Genomic DNA, 19,576 nt, shown 5'->3' on the forward strand with positions numbered 1-19,576 from the left:
ACCGGTGGGGGAGAGTACCCCGACTGCCACTTTTCATTGCTCCCCATTGTCTGGCAGGCACACCATTGCCATGGTCCATAGCACGGTCACAGTCATGACATGGAATTTTTTTTTTTTTCGTCAGAAAGCAAGGATTCATTCATTCATTTTGTCTGTTAAATTAATGTTAACTTGTCAGTTTGGGATACCGCCTACATTTTATTCCACCTGTCTTCTTTATTCATTTTCACTTATCAGCAAGCTGAAATGACTCTAGAATCCTAACATACAAACTGAATGTTCTTTCTTCTTACAGAATTACCTTTAACTTCCGGTGAGTACATTTTAACTTGTTATCTTAAAGCTATGCGGATTTACAGACTACGAGAGAATGTTTTTTAAGATCCTAAATCTTATCCTCTACTTTCATAATTTAGTTGCTTTTATTTTTCAGAGTTAATTTACTTGTATTTTTATAGCTTGTTGATATTTTTGAAATTTAGTAAATCACAGTAACATTTTGATGAGTTTTATTTCTTTGGCATTTTCTGGTTTATTTTTGTAAATGAATTCAGAAATAGTTCTGCAGGCATTTAAATGGTTTCTAAATTTATCCACAACTTAGAAATTGTGTCTTTTTTTCTTCAGCCTTTGTATTGGGATTGCCTGGTATAGATATTCTAAAAACGTATCTGTGATTTTTTTTTCCCCTGCTTGAAAATATTGTCATTTTATTACTCTTCCATTATATTATGAACAAACAAAAGATATAATTTCTCAAAGTTTAACTAAAAGTTGAGTACTATTTAAAATATATTTTTCTGTAATTTGAAGGTGAAGTTATAACACAGTTAGCTCTTGTCGCCTGTTGGCGACAGTTATGTATATATTTTACCTAAGGTGAATGCCAACATGTGGCTTTGGCCCTTTCCCTCGCCTTAGGAAATTAGGGGATTGTTAACATTATCAATGGTGATTGTGTGTGTGTGTGTGTGTTGACCAAGAAGACTTAAGTTGACACTATGTATTCCTACGGTTTGTAAATACTAAGTCCAAATCAAGTTAGCCTCTCTGCTAATTTGACATTAGGGAAAATGTGCAAAGAGCAAGGGACTAGGATGGAGCTCTGAACACTGACTTCCAGGGAAAACCACCTTCGCCTGTACAGGTTCTAGTCCGAGAACCAAAAGAAAGAAAACCTGTTTCTGGAAGTCCAGGTGTAAAAATTGCCTGAGAGGGTGTAAAAGTGAGGTTGTAAGCAGTAAAAAACTGAAGAGAATGTATAGGTGAAAATTTCATTTAAAATCTTCAATAACTCTACATGTATTAGAAAGTTTTCAAGGAATCTTTTAGGATATGGAAGTCAATATAATTGGAATATCTGAGTTTCCAAATCATTGTAATCATCTGTTATACACTTTTCCCCAAATTTTTAACTCATTTCTATTTATTCTTTATTATGTTAGCACTCTTAAAACTCAGAATTCTCATAATTTTGAGTGCTACAGATGGATGTTGGGATTTGGGTTTTTTTGTTGTTGGAGTTTTTTGTTTTATTATTTACTTATTTATTTTTGTGCTTCTTACAATCTAGTCTAATTATGGGCCTTTCCTCCTTTTCAGCCAATTGTGTTGGGAAATTGGCTCAGTCAGCCAGGAACTGCTGAGCATCGCTGTGTGTCCGATCTGAATTAGTACTTTCCTTTGGAAATAACATCATTTCTCCTACTTCCAGATGTTGGCTTTTTTTTTTTTTTAAGATTTATTTACTTTTATTGGAAAAGCAGATATACAGAAAGGAGGAGAGACAGACAGGAAGATCTTCCATCCGTTGGTTCACAATCCAAGCGGCCGCAATGGCTGGAACTGAGCCAATCCAAAGCCAGGAACCCGGAGCCTCTTCCGAGGCTCCAGTGTGGGTACAGGGTCCCAAGGTTTGGCAGTCCTCGACTATTTTCTCAGACCACAAGCAGGGAGCTGGATGGGAAGCGAGGCTGCCATGATTAGAACTGGTACCCATATAGGATCCCAGGGCTTTCAAGGCGAGGTGCTTAACTGCTAGGCTACCACGCCAGGCTCAGTTGTTGGCATTTTTACACCTGCCATTTTAAGTGTAATAATTCATCATGAAGGTATCTAATTGTAATATATCTTACGTCTGAGCATATCTGTCTAGTTTTAAGATAATGAACTGCCTTTGCTTTGTAGCCAAAATATTTAGAATATGTATCAGAATAATTACCTCACAGATGAAACATTCCATTGTTAACTTCATTAAAATTTTGCTTCATCAAAATTCTTGAAATACGTCTGTGAACTACAATGCTGTAAGCTCCTACTATGCACCTCACTGATAGCATCAAAACTATGAGGTGCAATGGGTCTACAACCTCTTCAGCTATGTAATCAATATTAAAATTTAAAATAAAAACTTTAAAATGCTAAGTGTGATACACATGCTATGGGCAATGTTCGCCCCCTCCCCCCCCGCCGCTTTTTGTTTTACATATCTCTGTATTTTTTGCAGTGACTTAAGTGTCAACTGTTTTAAAAATTAGATCACAAGTGTTAGGTTATTGGTGTTATCTTAGTGTACTTTTGTGAGTCAGCTTTGTCCCACTTAAAGAAAAGTCATGATGTATGTCCTCTTGGATTCTATTTCTTCAGTAGATCTTTGGGAAAAAAGAAAATAGTCTCTTCTAATTTTACATGATCACTTTTGATAGAGTAAAGGTAATTACGTTTTTAAAAATCTTTTCATACATTTAGTTACCCCTCTTCTAGAATTCAGCAAGGATAAGTGTGCTTTTAATGGATATTTTCTATGGCTTTTATCTTCCAGGAAACGAAATGTAATGGCCTACATAGTGAACTTTTAAAATTGCTAGTATTCTATTCATACTAGAAACTATGATTTATATCTAACCTAAGAATGAGCATATAGGTAGTCCTGAGTTGTTTGTTTGTTTGTTTGTTTGTTTAGAGGTGGGGGTGCAGAGAGGTTTTCCATCTGCTGATTCACTCCTCAAAAGGCCACAATGGAGCCAGGAGTTTCCTCCAGGTCTCCCATATGGGTGCAGGAGCCCAAGGACTTGAGCCATCCACTGATGCTTTCACAGGCCATTAGCAAGGAGCTGGATCGGAAATGGAGCAGCCAGGATTCAGATTGGTACCCAGATCGGATGCTGACACTGCAGTCTTGTAGCATGGCAACAGCCCCAAGTTCAGAGTTTCAATCCAAGAATGATTTTCACATTTCTTTTCACTCTTTATTCAGATTATCAGTTTGCAGAGAGATAGTGGATATTTATATAGAAATCTTCATTTATGCTTGAATATAGATATATTTGTGGGGATTATGTATTTACCAGATATCACAAAAATGGGCAGCAGTAGCACAGACAAGAGCTGGTAGGAGGGACATTGTTAGATCTTGAGATGTGAAAGGCTGGCCAGTTCCCGGGTGGCCTCCCAGAGTGACATGATCTTGCAGTTTTATACAGGCACAGCAGCTCAGCTGATGCTTGTCAGAGCCTTAAAATGAGCTCACTCGCAGAAGCTGATTCTCATCCAAAAGGCCAGAATAGAGACCAGGGAGTGGTGAGCACTAAACTGTCAGGTGGCCCAGACATACTTTGTTAACTAGCAGGATCTTCCGGTGGGCAGGTGGACATGGGGTGCCTGCCACATTCTAATCCAGAATTGCTTAATGAGGTGGAATAAGAGTGATAAGAGGTTTATACCAGTCCCTTAAATAATTTGGTTCTCTCAACAACCTTTGGACCTTGGCGCCAGGGTTATGCCTAGCTACCAAAAAGGAAAATGAGGTGTCTTAAGTTTTTGCACTTTGCCCAAAGTTGCAGCTAGTAAAAGGTTGGAGTTTCAGCAGAGCATTGGCAGTCTGGCTACAATAGCTCTAAAACCACCATCAGGGTCATCTTGAGTACAAATAAAGTTAGTCAGTCTAGGGTTCAGACCTGTGATAGCATTAGGCCATAATCTCCTATTGCCACCATTTCTGCAGCCAGACTTGCATTTCTGTCATGATGAGCTAACCCTCCTGGCTAAGAGCCACATCATTTATTGCAAGTAGCTAGTAGTCCCAGCAGTGTGGGCTTACGGCTTAACTGTCAAGGAGCAGTTTTACTTGCTGCGTCTCCAGATTGCCAAAGGCGTGGGCACATAATTACTGTGTGTCCTTCAGTGCCTTCCATGCTGTATTCTCTTCACAACACATGCTTTGCTGTGCTTGAATGTTGACACCACAGCATTGGGGATTGGTCAGTCTTATTCTTTGTGACCGTTCACAGACTTTTCACTTCTGTTTTCAGTAAGGCCACATGTTTCCTAGATTGAATCCCAGAAGTAGTAAGTGCATCATTTCATCTGATTTACTGTGATACTCTTCTGTGATTTCAGAGTGGACAAGATTACCTCTGAAACTGCACCAAGTAAAGAAATCAATAACATTCCCAACCACAGAGTGCTGATTAAACCAGAGGCCCAAAACAACCAAAAAAACAAGGAAATAAGCAAGATGGAAGAAAAAAAGGCACTAGAAGCTGAAAAATACGGATTTCAGAAGGATGGTCAAGATAGGCCTCTAACAAAGATTAATAGTGTGAAATTGAATTCTCTGTCGTCTGAATATGATGGTGGGTCCGCAGGCCCAGCTCCAGCTGCACACTACAGACCAGTCAATGTGAACAGTTCAGAGAACAAAACAGTCAATGTGAGTCTGGCAGATCTGAGAAGTGGCACTCACCCAAACGCAGGGATGCTGCACACAGAAACTGACCGGGTCCTACAGAGAACAAATTCAATGCAACAGTTGGAGCAGTGGATTAAAATCCAGAAGGGAAGGGGTCTTGAGGAAGAACCCAGGGGGTAAGTATCTTGTTATGGGCTTGCTTTGATATTGTGCCGGTGGAGACAGGCTTCTGAGCTACCTGTTTAGAAAACCGGTTTAAATCATTTTAGATCTTACAGCTTTTTCAGCCTATCTTTTGTGCATGGTGATGGAGATGTGTCTTTTTTCCTCTGCCTGGGATTGCCTGCCACTCAGGTTTGCTCATGGCATACTCCTCCCTGGCCCAGTGCAAGGAACGGCTAGGTTGTAGGTAGAGATCGGGTTTGGGATGAACTTGGGAGCAAACCTTGCCCATCCGTCCTGTTCATGTCCTGTCCATTGTGCCGCTTTCGTCTTCCTCTGGAATTCTCAACTGTGATTTGCCAATGAGAAGTTGTCTTCTACCTCCCCCCGGCCCCCCTCCCCACCAACCCCGCTTGTCCAGCAGCTTCCATGGCCTGATAACAGCACTAGGGATTCCGAGAGAGGCAGTGTGGGAGACAGCGCCTCCTTCCTGCTCCCTGCCTCTCGGTCCCAGTCTGGTTACTCTTTTATATATCTACTTATTTTAATAGATCTTCCTTATTTTTATTCAAAAGGCACATGTAGAAAGAGAGGAGAGAGATCTTTCCATCCGTTTGTTCGCTATCCAAATGGCTGCAGTGGCTGGAACTGGGCCAGTCCATAACCAAGAGCCAGGGTTTCCTCCAGGTTCCCCTTGTGGATGCAGGGTCCCAAGACTTTCAACCAGCCTTCACTGCTTTCCCAGGCCACAAGCAGGGAGCTGGATCAGAACTGAAGCATCCAGTACTCAAACCAACACCCATATTGGATGCTGGTACCACTTTCAGAGGCTTAACCTACTATACCACTGTGCCGGCCCCATTTCACTTTGTTTAGATTAGAAGATACATGACTAAGTTTTAAAATATTTTGTCTAAGTGTTTACTCATTCATGTGTACATTTGCTTTTCATGTATGTATTATGTGGCTATTACGTACTAGTTGTGGGGACACAACATACAGTAGGGGAAATAAACAGTTGAGGTTTTACCGAAGGTCGTGTCTCACAGAGGAGGCATTGGAGTCAGCAGCTGCAGTGTAGTGTGACAGGTACAGTGGAGGAAGAACAGGTGGCAGCAGCGTGGCCCTTAAGGTTCAGAATTCAGGAAAATTGGTTTAGAGGAAAGAAGATAGAAACTGAGATTTAAGGAATCGCATGTGTGCCTTGGCTTAGAAATGCAAAGCTCCAGATTTGAGAGACAGCAGAGAAAGGAGCCTGGGCTCCAGAATAGCCAGGCGAAACTGTCTCAAGCACACGAGGCACCAGGCCAGGGCGCTGCACTGCGAGAGGTGCCTTTGGGTTGGTGTCTCAGGAGACATCCATCTGGCTGCACAATCTGGACTCAGTTGGGAAAATTCCAAAGTTCCTTGAGTGATTGAAACGGGCAGAAAGAGAGGGATTGATTCAAGAAGAGGCTAGTTGCTTCCATGTCTCAGGCATGGTGTCCTGCTTCCCAGCTGGGTCCTGGGTGGTTTACCTTCTCCACCCACGGAGATCGGGAAAAGGAGAAGGTGTTGACCGGACAGGTTACATTTGCGGTGCCTCCAAGCCTATCCGCAGAGAGGTCTGAACTCGGTACATCAGAAGTAATTAAAGGTAAGAGCAAGAGTAGATAGATTGATGCAGTGAGGTGGCTGAATGAGAGGAAAGCTAGTAAGGAAAGAGTATTGAAAGAATAGAAAGAGAAGAGCCAGGGACTTGCAAAGGAAGACAAAACAAAAGCCAGCACCTAAGGGTGAGGAAGTTCTGCATTTTAAGAAGCAAATGGCTGACCCGTACAATGGGTAGCTCGGTTAGCTGAAACCATTGTTGGGGGGCTCCCTTGGGGACACGGTGTGCCGCATGTCTATTACCTCCCACGTACGCCAGACAGGCAGAGATCTAGGGGCGATCTCCCACATTTCTTTAAAAAGGGTACTTTAATAAATTAATACATAAGCATTAGTTGGAGAGTCTTAACTCTTCAGGAGTAGAAGACCAGCAAACAAAGGCATTGCACTGTTTTAATTGAACAAAGAGTAATGTGCCTTCTGGGTGAAAGTGGGGAGGTGGCAGGCGCGTGTGACAGCTGCCACTGGGCTGTCCTTCCTCCTTTCTGTGCACTTCGAAGCCCAGGAACACCTGGCTCTTGGGGCTACAAAGACGTCCTCCTGCCGTGTCTCAATTGTGTCTCCTTTCTTCTCTATTCTCACACTCACTTCAAAACCTGATCATAATAAATTTATTTACTTATTTAAATGCAGTTACAGCAAGAGCGGAGGGATCTTTCACCCACCGGTTGGCTCCCCAAATGGCCGAAAACATCCAGGAGCCTAACACTCCATCCAGGTGTCCCATTTTGGTTGTAGGGGCCCAACACTTGAGCTCCTCTGACATGGTTTTCCTAGGCTCCGGTGCAGGGAACTGGATAAGAAGTGGAGCAACCAAGACTCAAACTGGCCCCCATATGGGTTACAGGTATCACAAGCAGTAACTTCACCCCACTGCAGCCCAACACCAGCCCTGTTCATTTCCTAATTGGTGAGTGTATAGGAGAGATCCAGTGAGTTTCAAGAAATCCACTCACTTTCCTTTTTTTTTTTCCATTATTAGGTAAAAATGTTAGTTGCAGGGTGAGGTTGATGGGTGTGATTAATATGGTAAAGTCTTTCTGCAACTTTGTTCCCCTTGAATGCTTTTCAGCAGCTCCCTGGGACTGGACTTAGCTTGCTATACGCTGAGGTTTTCTCTCTGAATTCCTTCCCTAGCCTCCTGACAGGCAGGCAGTTCGTTACTGCTTCTTTAGAAACGGCTAAAGTCCATTTTGCATCATTAAACTAAATCAGCTGCGTTATTATGTAAACTTCATCATAGGAAAATGGTTGTCATGCTTTGTAATGGAAATTATATTTTTTGTTGGTGGTGAAAGAAGCCTATTGTAATTCACAATATAATTCATTTTTTAAAACCTTGATGAAAGGCTTTGTTTTCTTATTAAACTTCTGATGGGGTAGGGAGGGAAGGTTTAATATTTAGTCAAAAGTAGACCCCTGCCTCCGTGGACAAAGCTTCCAAGTTCCTTTGTGAGTGCAGCTACTGTTAGGATGTGTGGTGCCTTAAGCCATTGTTCTGCCTGGCAGAATCACGGGGCTAGGTTTTTCATGGGCTTTGACAGGCAGCTGCTGCTGAATGGGGCCCTAAACCTGATGAAGGAGCTTACAGTGCACGTTTCTTAAGCTTTCACTTAAGAGTAAATCACACTGTGCTTCATTTGAATCTCTTTGGAGGAAAGCACTGAAAGAAATGGTAGGGTTTGTTTTTTGTTTGTTTGTTTGTTTGTTTAATAGCTCTCAGTGTTAGAAAATATATGGACCACAAATTTACTAGGTCATAGTAAACTAATTTTCTATTACATTTCTGTAGAAGTAGCTGCTAAACTTTGAAGTCATGAATTAACCAAGTTTACTAGAAAAGTGGCAGTAGGTTGACAGCCCTTATCCCCAAGGGGACCAGCCATCCCACCCTCTGAGTGCTCTGGGACACTAGCGGAAGTGTGTGGCACGGGGAGGCTCCTGGGCTGCAGTTCACACAGCAGCAGATGGGTTGTGTCAGTGTGCTTCGGATGGACAGTGATGTCCTTTTCTCCTAGGAATACATCTCTAGGACATAGTTCAGTTCTTGAGCAAGAGACCTCTCCATAGCAAGGCTCCAGCCTTTTTTTTTTTTTTTTAATTTATGAATGACCGTTCCAACAGGTGTGTCAAGGTAAATTTATTTATAGTACAGCAGAGAGCCTTGAATGGAGTGTGTGTCCCGGCTGACACTTCCTGAGCAGACGGCTGTGGTGTTGCCAGCTCTGGGTGCATTGCATCTCCACATTCTGACTTTCATGTTCCAAGCTAGGTCAAGATGGGGCCAGGGGATATACTCAGTGGGTCTTTGCATGGAATTGAGCCCCCTATTGCTTGGATGGGAGTATCATGAACCATTTAAAGATAATCTTTTTTAAAAAAAGATTTATTTTCATTGGAAAGTCAGATATACAGAGAAGAGAACAAAGAGGAAGATCTTCCATCCAACGATTCTCTCCCCACATGGCCACAACAGGGAGCTGTGCCAGTCCAAAGCCAAGACCCCGGAGCCCCTTCTAGGTCTCCCACACGGGTGCAGGGTCCCAAGGCTTTGGGCCATCTTCGACTGCTTTTCCAGGCCACAAGCAGGGAGCTGGATGGGAAGTGGGACCGCTGGATTAGAACTGGTGCCTATATGGAATCCCTGTGCATGCAAGGCGAGGACTTTGGCTACTAGGCTGCCGCACCATGCCCCCCCCCCCTTTTTAAATTTCTATGCATACGTATAAGGCTCACAGTTATAATGAAGTGTGCTGTTTTGTTGAGTAGGAGACCAGCACCTTTATTCTTAATTCTGGCTGGCCTGGGAAGACTGCAACCCCAAGTATTACAACAGTGTAGGGCTGCGATGTCCACATCTCAGCTCACTATCCCCAACAGCACCAGCTCTCTCAGAGTCCCAGGAGATGTTGTTCATTTTAGCTCTAAGGACTAGGTAGGAATGAAGATGTCAGCACGTGGTCCTCCCGATTTTTGATTCACCAGTTTTTCCCACTTTACTGTTTTGCTTCTCTACTGCTATAGTTTTCACAGGTTTAGCCTCTGCGGGTGCCGTGACCTACAACGGAGAAGGTGTATTTTATGTAAGAGTTCCCTTTGCATTAAGGTAACAGTTCTACAGCCTTAAGAGACTGGGATTGTGCAGGGATTGCATTACCAGCATGCCGTGTAACTCAGAATGCACGCATCTCATTACCTCTGGTCGCAACAGGACTCTTGTTTTATCCTGTTATTTTAGCTGGGATATGCTGGCACTTAGGTGACAGTAAGCCTTTGTGATAAAAGAGAACCCTCATGTCTGGCTTACCAGCCAAGCATCCACACAAGATGAAAAGTTTGGCAGAGTAACAGTTTACACTCAAGTCTTGTGACCCCCTCTGGTCCGTGTCTTCACCAACATGTGTGACATTTCAGTACCCACTAGGAAACAGCAAGGTGCTACTACTACGCAGCTGTGCATGCATGATGGCCTGCTTTGGCCTGCATGGTGCCAGTACAGTAATAAAGGGGAAAGTGGTTAACTGAAAGACGGCAGGGAACCTAGGATGTTGGGGTTTGGAACATTTCCCACATCTTTGATTCATTGAATCACATTGACTTCAGTATTAAAATATAAATTTATACCCATGGAAAACTTAGAATATAATCTTGCTTCTTTTAACTTAGCTTTTTTTTTTTTTTTTTACAATGGTTGCTATTTTTTTAGAAAAGGTTATTTTTGCTTTTGTAATTGAAAGTAGAGCTACAGGTTTCTCCGAAAATAGTGACAAAAAATTTAACTTTACTTAGAAATCTAATGGACTTATTAAAAAATCATTTTTCATAAAATATAGTTGACCTAGTATGAGATTAGTACAAAGATAGCTTTGAAAACTATGAAGAATCGATTCATCTGTGTCTTTTTAAAAATTAGAATAATAGGGCCCGGCATAGTAGCCTAGCGGCCAAAGTCCTCACCTTGAACATGCCACGATCCCATATGGGTGCCAGTTCTAATCCTGGCAGCTCCAATTCCCGCCCAGCTCCCTGCTTGTGGCCTGGAAAAGCAGTAGAAGATGGCCCATAGACTTGAGACCCTGCACACTTGCGTGGGAGACCTGGAGGAGATTCCTGGCTCCTGGTTTTGGATCAGCGCAGCTCCAGCCGTTGCACTCACTTGGGGAGTGAATCATCGGACAGAAGATCTTTTCCCTCCGTCTCTCCTCCTCTCTGCATATCTGACTTTGCAATAAAAATAAATAAATCTTTAAAAATAATAACAATAAACTGGGGATTGGCACTGTGGCAGAGTAGGTCATGCCATCTGCTGCAACATTAATATCCTGTGTGGGCGCCTGTTCCGGCTGCCCCGCTTGAGACCCTGGTCCCTGCTAATGTACCTGGGAAAGGGAGGGGTTGTGCTTCTACACCTAAACAGAATGATCTCTGTTTCTCTCTCCCCACTCTATTTTTTTTTTCATTTCTTTGTATAACTCTACTTTTCAAATAAATAAGTCTGAGAAAAGCTGAATTTTTGATTAAATTTTAAGCTGATGATAAATGATTTCTATATGCCCAATTCCAAAAAGAAAAAAGAAAACAGTTTGCATTGTGAAGGGATTATGTTTTACATGCGTGATTGCTTCTTCCCCCTCCCCAGTGTGCTAATGATAGATTAGCATGCCGGAAACGTTTCAAAATTGCTGAGATTGACTTCTGTATCTGGAGTACTGTCACATTTGAGTGTTTTGTCTTTAAATAAAAAAATTTGAACTTTAGCTTCAATACCTTTTTGCTTTTCAGGTCAGGAAAAATGATGCAGGGAGAATCTCGTTTCGCCCCCTTAGTGTCCTGTGGATCCCCCTCCAGCCGAGGGGGGAAGTACACCGAGTGGCCATGTCCCTCCCGGTCTTTAGGCTCCACCAGCGCCGTTTGCAAACTCCACATTTCATCCAGAACTCTTATTTAACTCTGCCATTGAGATTCCAGACAGACTTCAGACTACATTTTAGATGGTGTTATTTTTTATATGAAATACATCTATATGAAAACTATATGCCTTCTTTATATGCCTTCTTCTTTAATCCAAGTCATGAACTGTGTGAAACTAATACACTTTTCTGTAGTTGATGTAGATGTTGCTTATTTAATGTATTAAGTTCAACAAATTGCATTTCAGAAAAGGGATGTAATATATTAATCGTTGATACCTCTTATGTCAGTCTTTTTGAGAAACATCTAATATTGTATTTTACTTACCAGAAGAAAAGAAATATACTCTAAATTGGAATTTGGAAACTTTTTCCTTCACTGTTTTTACACTTCAATTTTGGGTCTTGATTTTAGAGTAAATTCTTACCAGACGTTACCCAGAAACATGCCAAGCCACAGAGCCCAGGTCCTGGCCCGCTATCCTGAAGGTTACAGAACTCTTCCAAGGAACAGCAAGACCAGGCCCGACAGCATCTGCAGTGTGGCCCCTGGTGCCCACGACAAGAGCCTGGCTCCGGGAGCAGAAGAGAAGCGCAGGTCCATGAGAGATGACACTATGTGGCAGCTCTACGAGTGGCAGCAGCGCCAGTTCTACAATAAGCAGAACACCCTCCCTCGACACAGTACCCTGAGCAGCCCTAAAACCATGGTCAATATTTCTGACCAGACAATGCACTCCATTCCCACATCCCCGTCACATGGGTCCATGGCTGCTTATCAGGGCTACTCCCCGCAACGCACCTACAGGTCAGAAGTGTCATCGCCCATTCAGAGAGGAGATGTGACGCTGGACCGCAGACACAGGGCCCACCTCCCTAAGGTAAGGCAAACTACCCCACACGGCTGTGAGTTCACTGCTTGCCCAGTGAAAAGCTTGCTGGTAGACTAAGCTTTGAAATGAAAAAAGAAGGGAATATGGGGGGAAAGTTAGCTAAGCCAGCCATGCCATGGCTATTTTAAAATAAATAAAGTGTTTAAATTCAGCGGTGTCAGAGTCTCACATATAAAATCATGTCACGACACTGCATGTCTTTGGAGTGCTGCAATGTACATTCCTCTCTGCTTGATAGCACAGCACACAGGTTAAGACTTACATCTTGATTGGCTCTTCACACCTGGGAAATTTACACCAGCCCTCTCCTGGCACATGTGTAATCCTGTGTGAGGGTCCTCTCTCTCTCTCTCTCTCTCTCTCTCTCTCTCTTTTTGAGGATGAAATTGTTGACCTCAACCCCTAATCAGCAGAATATCTAGAATACCAAGATACCTCCTTAGTATCCAGTATTAGAGTTTCATGATACCTACAGTGGCATAGGCGTGCATTGTTAAATTTAAGATAGAGATTCTTTTTTATTATTTGAACTTAATTTTGTCTAAGCATTCCTTACTAAGTTGTATGAAGTGGATTCAGGTTACTTTGTATCGCTCTGCTTTTGTAGTGCTAGAGCAGTTGCTTGAATCAGTTCTCTTCAGCGTTCAGCCAGCTCCCTAACGTCTATCCGGGAGGGAGACGTTTTCCTCTTAATCCTAGACAATTTCTTACTTTCCTCCACTTTAAAATGTGCCTTTTCTTGTTACCCTTGTAACAGGCTGAGTCGTTCACTTGTATTATGGTGTAAAGCTTTTGTTCAATGTTTCCATAAATGTTTGGTAAAAAGTAATAGATGAGAAAATGGTTTTGAAGGAAACTTGAGTTTGCCAGCCCTCCTCCCCAAAGGCTCAGTTTGAACTTGGTGGCAGTGTTTTGGCACTTTTTACAACGACCAGATAGGCAATTTAATAAGGAAAATTCGTTCCAGTGTAACTTAGCGTGTGTTTTAAAGTGGCTAAATCGCTTTCTCTCATGATTACTTGTGTTTTTCATGTTCTTCAACAGAATATATGTTTCTGCAACAAGTAAGGAGATGAATGTACGCTCTGTGTTCTGTTCCCGGACAACTAGCTGTCTGCCACTACCTCCAGGAAACGGCGCCAGCATTGCTCAGTGTTTTTATTTAAGCTATTCTTTCATCTCCCAGGCTTTAGAGTCATCAGTTCTCAAAATATAGTCTGGATCCCTGGGGAGGTCCCTAAGTGTCCTCCTCACAAAGCTATTTTAAAAATAATAAAGCTTTATTTGTTGTACTACGATTGGTAAATGCAACAATGCAACAATGCAACAATGGGTAAAACTCAGGCACTTTAAAGTAAGTCGAGGCTTAGCCTCCACACTGTGCTAATGACATAATGTGCTTCAGTGCCAGTCAGGTGGCATAGAATAATAATAATAATAGAAAGAAAATTCACTGAAGAGCCTCCTTGATGAAATAGTAAGGCATAATTTTATTGAGTCTTACCCATATTGCTCTAATATCATGGTGAAAGAGCATATATAAGACTTATTGTATACTAAAGTCCTAATGGTTGCTTCATGGAAAAACACAGTATTGAATTGGAAGCTGAACTAGCGTCTTTCTTCATGGAGTCCCATATATACATATATATAATTTTTTAAATGATAACTACAGGCTTAGTGTTTGACACACACCTTTTTTAATCTTTCTGCCAACATTTATTTTATTGTTAATATTAGATTTTAAAGTGATTGTAGATTTTTTTTAAGACTTTATTTATTTATATTTGAAAGTCAGATATACAGAGAGGAGAGACAGAGATGAAAATCTTCCATCCGATGATTTATTCCTCAAGCGGCCACAACAGCCAGAACTGCACCAATCCAAAGCCAGGAACCTGGAGCCTCCTCTGGGCCTCCCACACAGGTGCAGGGTCGCAAGGCCTTGGGCCGTCCTTGACTGCTTTCTCAGACCACCAACAGGGAACTGGAAGTGGAGTTGCCAGGATTAGAACTGGTGGCTATATGGGATCCTGGCGCATGCAAGGAGAGGTCTTTAGCCTCCAGGCTACCATGCCGGGCCCAACAGACACACTTTTTCAGAGTGAAGTCTGAGCATGTCACTTCAAGGAAAACAACTGACAGTATTTGTTACCAATGACAAACGTTTGAGTTTCCAACCAAAGCTTATAATTTTGGAAATCAGTCTCTGCCACTGTGAGCCTGACAGGATGGCTTTGTAGTGCTTGGTGTTGATTTTTAGCAAATGTGATTCTTGATACTGCATTATCAAATGTGTCAGCGTTGGGAACATTGCTCACCAAAAAGCATTTTCTACATGACGAGTAGTTGATGTTACAGAGCTGCGCTTGGAGAAAAAGTCACTTAAAGTACAAACTGACGGTGAATGTTAACGCTTCATGATATTAAAAGCTCACCGATACAGTCTTTGCAACTTTACAACTTCAAGAAAGCACCACTCATTTTAGCTGTATTGAAGATGAGCATCCACATTTATCCCAAGAATCTTGTAAAGTCCCTTCCCATTTCCAACTTGGGTTTTCTTACTTCTGCCAAGAGAGATCCTCACAACAGACTACATCCCAAAGCAGAAACACGCTCAGAACTGTGCTGCACTGCCCGCCCTTGGCACCGCACTTCCTTTTAGAAATACAGAGGGATGCTGTGACCAGCAGGTTGGAGAATAACTAAACCACACTGAGACAGAATCGCCTCACTCATTCCTACGCTAGTATTCAAATCCCATGAGAAATTTTCATGTCTACCTCCTTATCAACACCAAAAGTAATTTTAAAATGGCATTTTGTAAAATAAATGTCAAGATTTCTCATCAGTGATGTTGGTAAGGAAGAGAAATTCACCGCAGGCTCATCCCCTGCCTTTGTTTCCCCAGCACGTCTATGTGCCCGACAGAAGGTCGATGCCAGCTGGCCTGACTTTGCAGTCCGTCAGTCCCCAGAGCCTGCAGGGCAAAACGGTGAGTGTGATCTCTTTCTTGTTTATTTATGTGCTACCCAGGAAGGCACATCCTTGACATAGGTTTGAAGTTGGCATTTTCAGAGGAGTTTGCCAAAGGAAAACTGGTACTGCACGTCGGGAGAACCTGGAGTGAAGCAGCCATTTCAGTATCTTAGTGAATACCGTTCCATAAACCTCTGGCTACCTAAACAGGAAGATTGTGTTGTGAAGGTTTAGTGTGTAACCTAGGTGGGTTTCCTTGCTCTATTTCTTCCCTTATACTGAAAACAGGACTTGGACTGTTCCTTAGTGGAACAAAAACTCAGCAAGCAGCCTTACTGGGTACCCAAGGTTTTTTTTTTTTTTTTCTTGTGAATTGTTGTCATGGATAACCTGCTTGAGAGCAGTTTCTGTGAAAATGTGATTCTGTCGCTCATATAGATTTTTATGATCTGAAATGTTCATGGTACAACAATCAAAACATATTCTTTCTTAACATTGTTTTATTTCATTTTGCATGTTTAGATATAAGGAGACAGTTGTTGGTTTTCAGCAACTTACAGCTTTTGAAGATTTCAAATATGGCTTGATCAAAACTGAGAGCCTTTAAATGCTGGGATTTTTAAAGATTAGGTCATTTATCTGAAAAAGAAACTTGCACTAGCCATAAAGTAAATGTGGAATAACATCATGAGATTGTTCCCTCCTATCTTGCTCCCTCTAGTGGATATTTGACATAAAAGTTACTTACCATCTGTTGCTCCTCTCCCAACCCTAATAAATGTGCCTCTTCTTATTTGGCCCCAAAACATAACTATTGAGCAAACTTACTAACCTGTTTCATCCTTTACAAAGAAAGGAAAGGATATAGGTTTACCTCTATAACACCATAGATAATAAACCAGAGCTTTAAGATTTCCTTGGGTATTTGTCAAGCATCACTCCAGATCTTAGACTATCTAAATCTCTTATTTGACTCTCCTTGTTCCCTGGCAAGCCCTCAGGAAGTGGATGTAGTGGTCATGAGCCAAAGTCCAACCTAGAATCTCAAGATGCCCAGGTGTGTCTGGTGTCAGAGCAGAGCCAGCCCTTCTTGTCGCACTGTGTCCACCAGCGTTTGGCAAGTTTGGCTCTCATTTTTAAAAGATCTCTGTCTCGATAAAGAACCAGATGGAAAATAAAGGGCAAGAACATTCAGTGAGGAGAACAGAGGAGAGCTGGTGGAATGCTGCGGGGTAGGCTGCAGCAAATCCAGCTGCGGGAATGCTTTTTGGCAGGATTCTCAGAACAGTGAAGAACCTCTCCTTGCCGCCTGGAGTTCTTGAAGCAAAGCTCATGGGAACACCAAGGAGTATTTTATGAGCTGTCACACTGCCAGTGCCTATGCTTCACAGCATCTCTAACAAGTGAAAACTGTGTCACCTTGACCTGTTTAGGAGTTTCATGCACCTGTGAAATATGTTTTCTTAGAGCTTAAGAGTAGCCAATCAGGAACTAGACTGTGGAAGGAAGGTTTTCACACCCATGAAACTGCGTGGGTTTTTTTGTGGGTTTTTTTTTTTTCCCTAAAAAAACTGATAAGCTGACCTTTTGGTCATTAAAAAGTGCTGTGAATGCATTCATTGTGACATTCACACTATAACTAGAACATAATTAATAAATTGCATGTTCTGAGTTGAGTAGTACAAAAAGATCATCCAAGTTTTGCTTGAATTTTAATTCTTTGCTATTTACCTTCCAATGTCTAAAATAGTAGATTTGACATATAGGTGTTGGTCTATTGCTGAAAAATTTTTTAGGCATCTTGTTTCCATTTGTAATATTTTAATAGCTCTTACTGTGTATTTCATAAGGGTTTAGGGCATTACAAATGTGCATGAATTAACATTGATATATCTTCTGGAGTTCTGAGAAAACTCGCAGTTGTTCTGCTGTGCAGTAACCCTGTTCCTTCTGTTTCTCTAGATATCTATGCGTTTATGTAGGACCCATCAGCATAGTGCCTAGGCATTATGTTTGATGTCAACCGTAAGAGGAAACTTGCCAAGAAATCTTGGTTTAATATCTGTCACTTAAGACAACAATTAATCTGTTTCCCACTATTTGGATTCTTAAATTGTACTCCTTCAGCCAGAGGAGCTCACGCTGCTGCTCATAAAGCTGAGACGGCAGCAGGCGGAACTGAGCAGTGTCCGGGAGCACACGCTAGCACAGCTCATGCAGCTCAAGCTCGAGGCCCCCGGCCCCAAGGTTAGCCACCGCGCCATCGCGCTGTGTCGTCGGCTGTCAGTGTCTCACGTGTGGGGCATGAGCCCATGCCATCGTTGTCCCCATCGTCCCAACATCTGACTCTCCTATTGACCCTTTGAGAAGTCACCTTACTTACACATTACTGAAAAAAACTACAGGGAGGCTGTAGCTCCCCACCCACCCAGCAGGTTTGGATTCTGAGGAAGAAATCACATGTTATCACAACATAGCATGTGTTATTCACTGACTGTTTCGTAACCATTTTCATATCTGCTAAAACAGGTACTACAATGTCCTGTCATATGCAGCAAAGAAGTAATTTGAAAATTCCTTACAGTTTTAATAATGCCACCTCTTCAATGCCAAAGATTTATTTAAAAATCTATCCTTTGGACTTAATGAATAAATGAGCACATGAAAACATTTCTCAAAGGGTTTAATAGCCTATGATTACATAAGAAGCATTAGAAAAAGTCTTCCATTGCAAAAAAAGAAGCAAAATGTAGCTCGTGTCACATTTTGATCTGCTGAAGCCAGAAGCAGGGTCTTCTGCTTTGTAGATCCATTTTTAAATGCATGTCGCCTTGATTTCTTACAAAAAGAAATACCATTTTGTAACTTTCAGAGTGTCGCCCGACACTTTCCACGTGTGCTTGAAAGTTGTTTTGTGCTGTGCTAGCATCAGTTGTCGTAAGCTCTTCTTTCTTATTTTAAAGTTGATCTTCTCACAACTTCTGCACTCTCTCTACCCTTTTCTGTTTTCCCTTCATTGGTGCCTGCTAGAATGAAATTCTTTCACATCATCTTCAAAGGAACGCCATGTATTTGGATCATCAGGTGGGATTCATAGAATTTCTTTTACTATGATATTTGATGCATGTTAAACATCGTGTACTTGTCACGTTGAATTAGCAGCATGACTTCTGCTAGTACAATGTAGGAAATCTCTGGCCATGTTAATGCAGACAGACCACAGTAAGCTGGGAGACAGCGGTCGGCAGTGGGAGGGCTGCGCAGGTGAGGTCGTTAGAAGCTAGCGGCAATTCTCTAGCGTTCTTCCTTATCCCAGGTCAACCCTTGTTCGTAAGTCCTGTCTCACAGGCGCTGACTTGTGAATTGTCTTGCTGGAAGCCGGGATGGGGGTGAGCTAATGTATTCCCAAAGCGGGGGTGACCAGGAGTTGCCTGTCCTTCCTCCCAGTGTTTGGTGTTCCCTACTCGGTGATCTGCAGTCCTGAGCCCTGGCTCGGGAGCAGCAGCAAGCTCAGCCAGTTCAGGGGGATGTTCAGAACTAGAATATGGCTCTCAACAAGACTGACTCCCATTGCTTATGAAATGGCTTCATTAATGTTTAATGTCTCAGTTATAAAATAATTTCTTCTAATGAAGGCATCTTTTTCATGTGAATTAAGGAAAAACCTACCTAGGCTTCTTTTAAAATGCTCACATGTATTTGATCAAATAAAGATGTTAGTATGGAAAATGTTACATGACAAATGTTGATTTGACGATGTTCAACTCTTTGAAGCAAAACAATACTGCGCTGCTTCCGATTAGTTATATTTAAAGAGGGGCTGTGCATCAGGATAACGCTCAGAAAGTATGAACTCATGCGCTCGTGTTGGCAGCACGTATACTAAAATTGGAACGATAACAGAGAAGATTAGCATGGCCCCTGCGCAAGGATGACACGCAAATTCATGAAGCATTCCGTATTTTTACATATTCTCTAAAAAGCACCTGATTCTTAAAAAAAAAAAAGTATAAACTCATTTTCCTTGTCTTAATTTTTATAAGAAATATACTTTTGTTAATATAGAATATGTATATTGTTCACAAGATGCTTTCATCATAATTTTGCCTCCTACAAGGTTTTTTACAAATTATTATTTTGTGTCTCCAAATTCAGACTGTTGATCCAGAGCCTGGTGCTTTGCAGATGAAATCTCAGTGCATGTCATTTTCTATGAAAACAGTCTGATAAAGACATGTCAGCAGTTAAGCAGGGAAGGACAGGTGAATGTATCCAAAAACACTGTCATG

The 19,576-nt window shown here is 41.9% G+C and overlaps 1 protein-coding gene and 1 non-coding gene across 2 annotated transcripts in view; both read left to right on the forward strand.

The window, feature by feature from the left end:
- The window catches only part of PLEKHA5 (pleckstrin homology domain containing A5), a 186,652-nt gene that overhangs the window by 124,253 nt on the left and 42,823 nt on the right, over positions 1 to 19,576 (forward strand). Inside the window, exons 10-15 of the mRNA XM_040967551.1 lie at positions 296 to 313; positions 4,399 to 4,866; positions 11,828 to 12,293; positions 15,220 to 15,303; positions 17,415 to 17,534; positions 18,318 to 18,371. Coding sequence (XP_040823485.1) covers positions 296 to 313; positions 4,399 to 4,866; positions 11,828 to 12,293; positions 15,220 to 15,303; positions 17,415 to 17,534; positions 18,318 to 18,371 — 1,210 coding nt within the window. The remainder of the gene's footprint in view (positions 1 to 295; positions 314 to 4,398; positions 4,867 to 11,827; positions 12,294 to 15,219; positions 15,304 to 17,414; positions 17,535 to 18,317; positions 18,372 to 19,576) is intronic.
- Positions 19,146 to 19,253, forward strand: LOC121148408. The gene has a single exon (XR_005882553.1). It is a non-coding gene; the product is annotated as a U6 spliceosomal RNA (small nuclear RNA).

The sequence above is a fragment of the Ochotona curzoniae genome, unplaced genomic scaffold, assembly GCF_017591425.1.
Source record: "Ochotona curzoniae isolate NIBS_2020 unplaced genomic scaffold, NIBS_Ocur_1.0 contig_1482, whole genome shotgun sequence".
NCBI lineage: Eukaryota > Metazoa > Chordata > Mammalia > Lagomorpha > Ochotonidae > Ochotona > Ochotona curzoniae.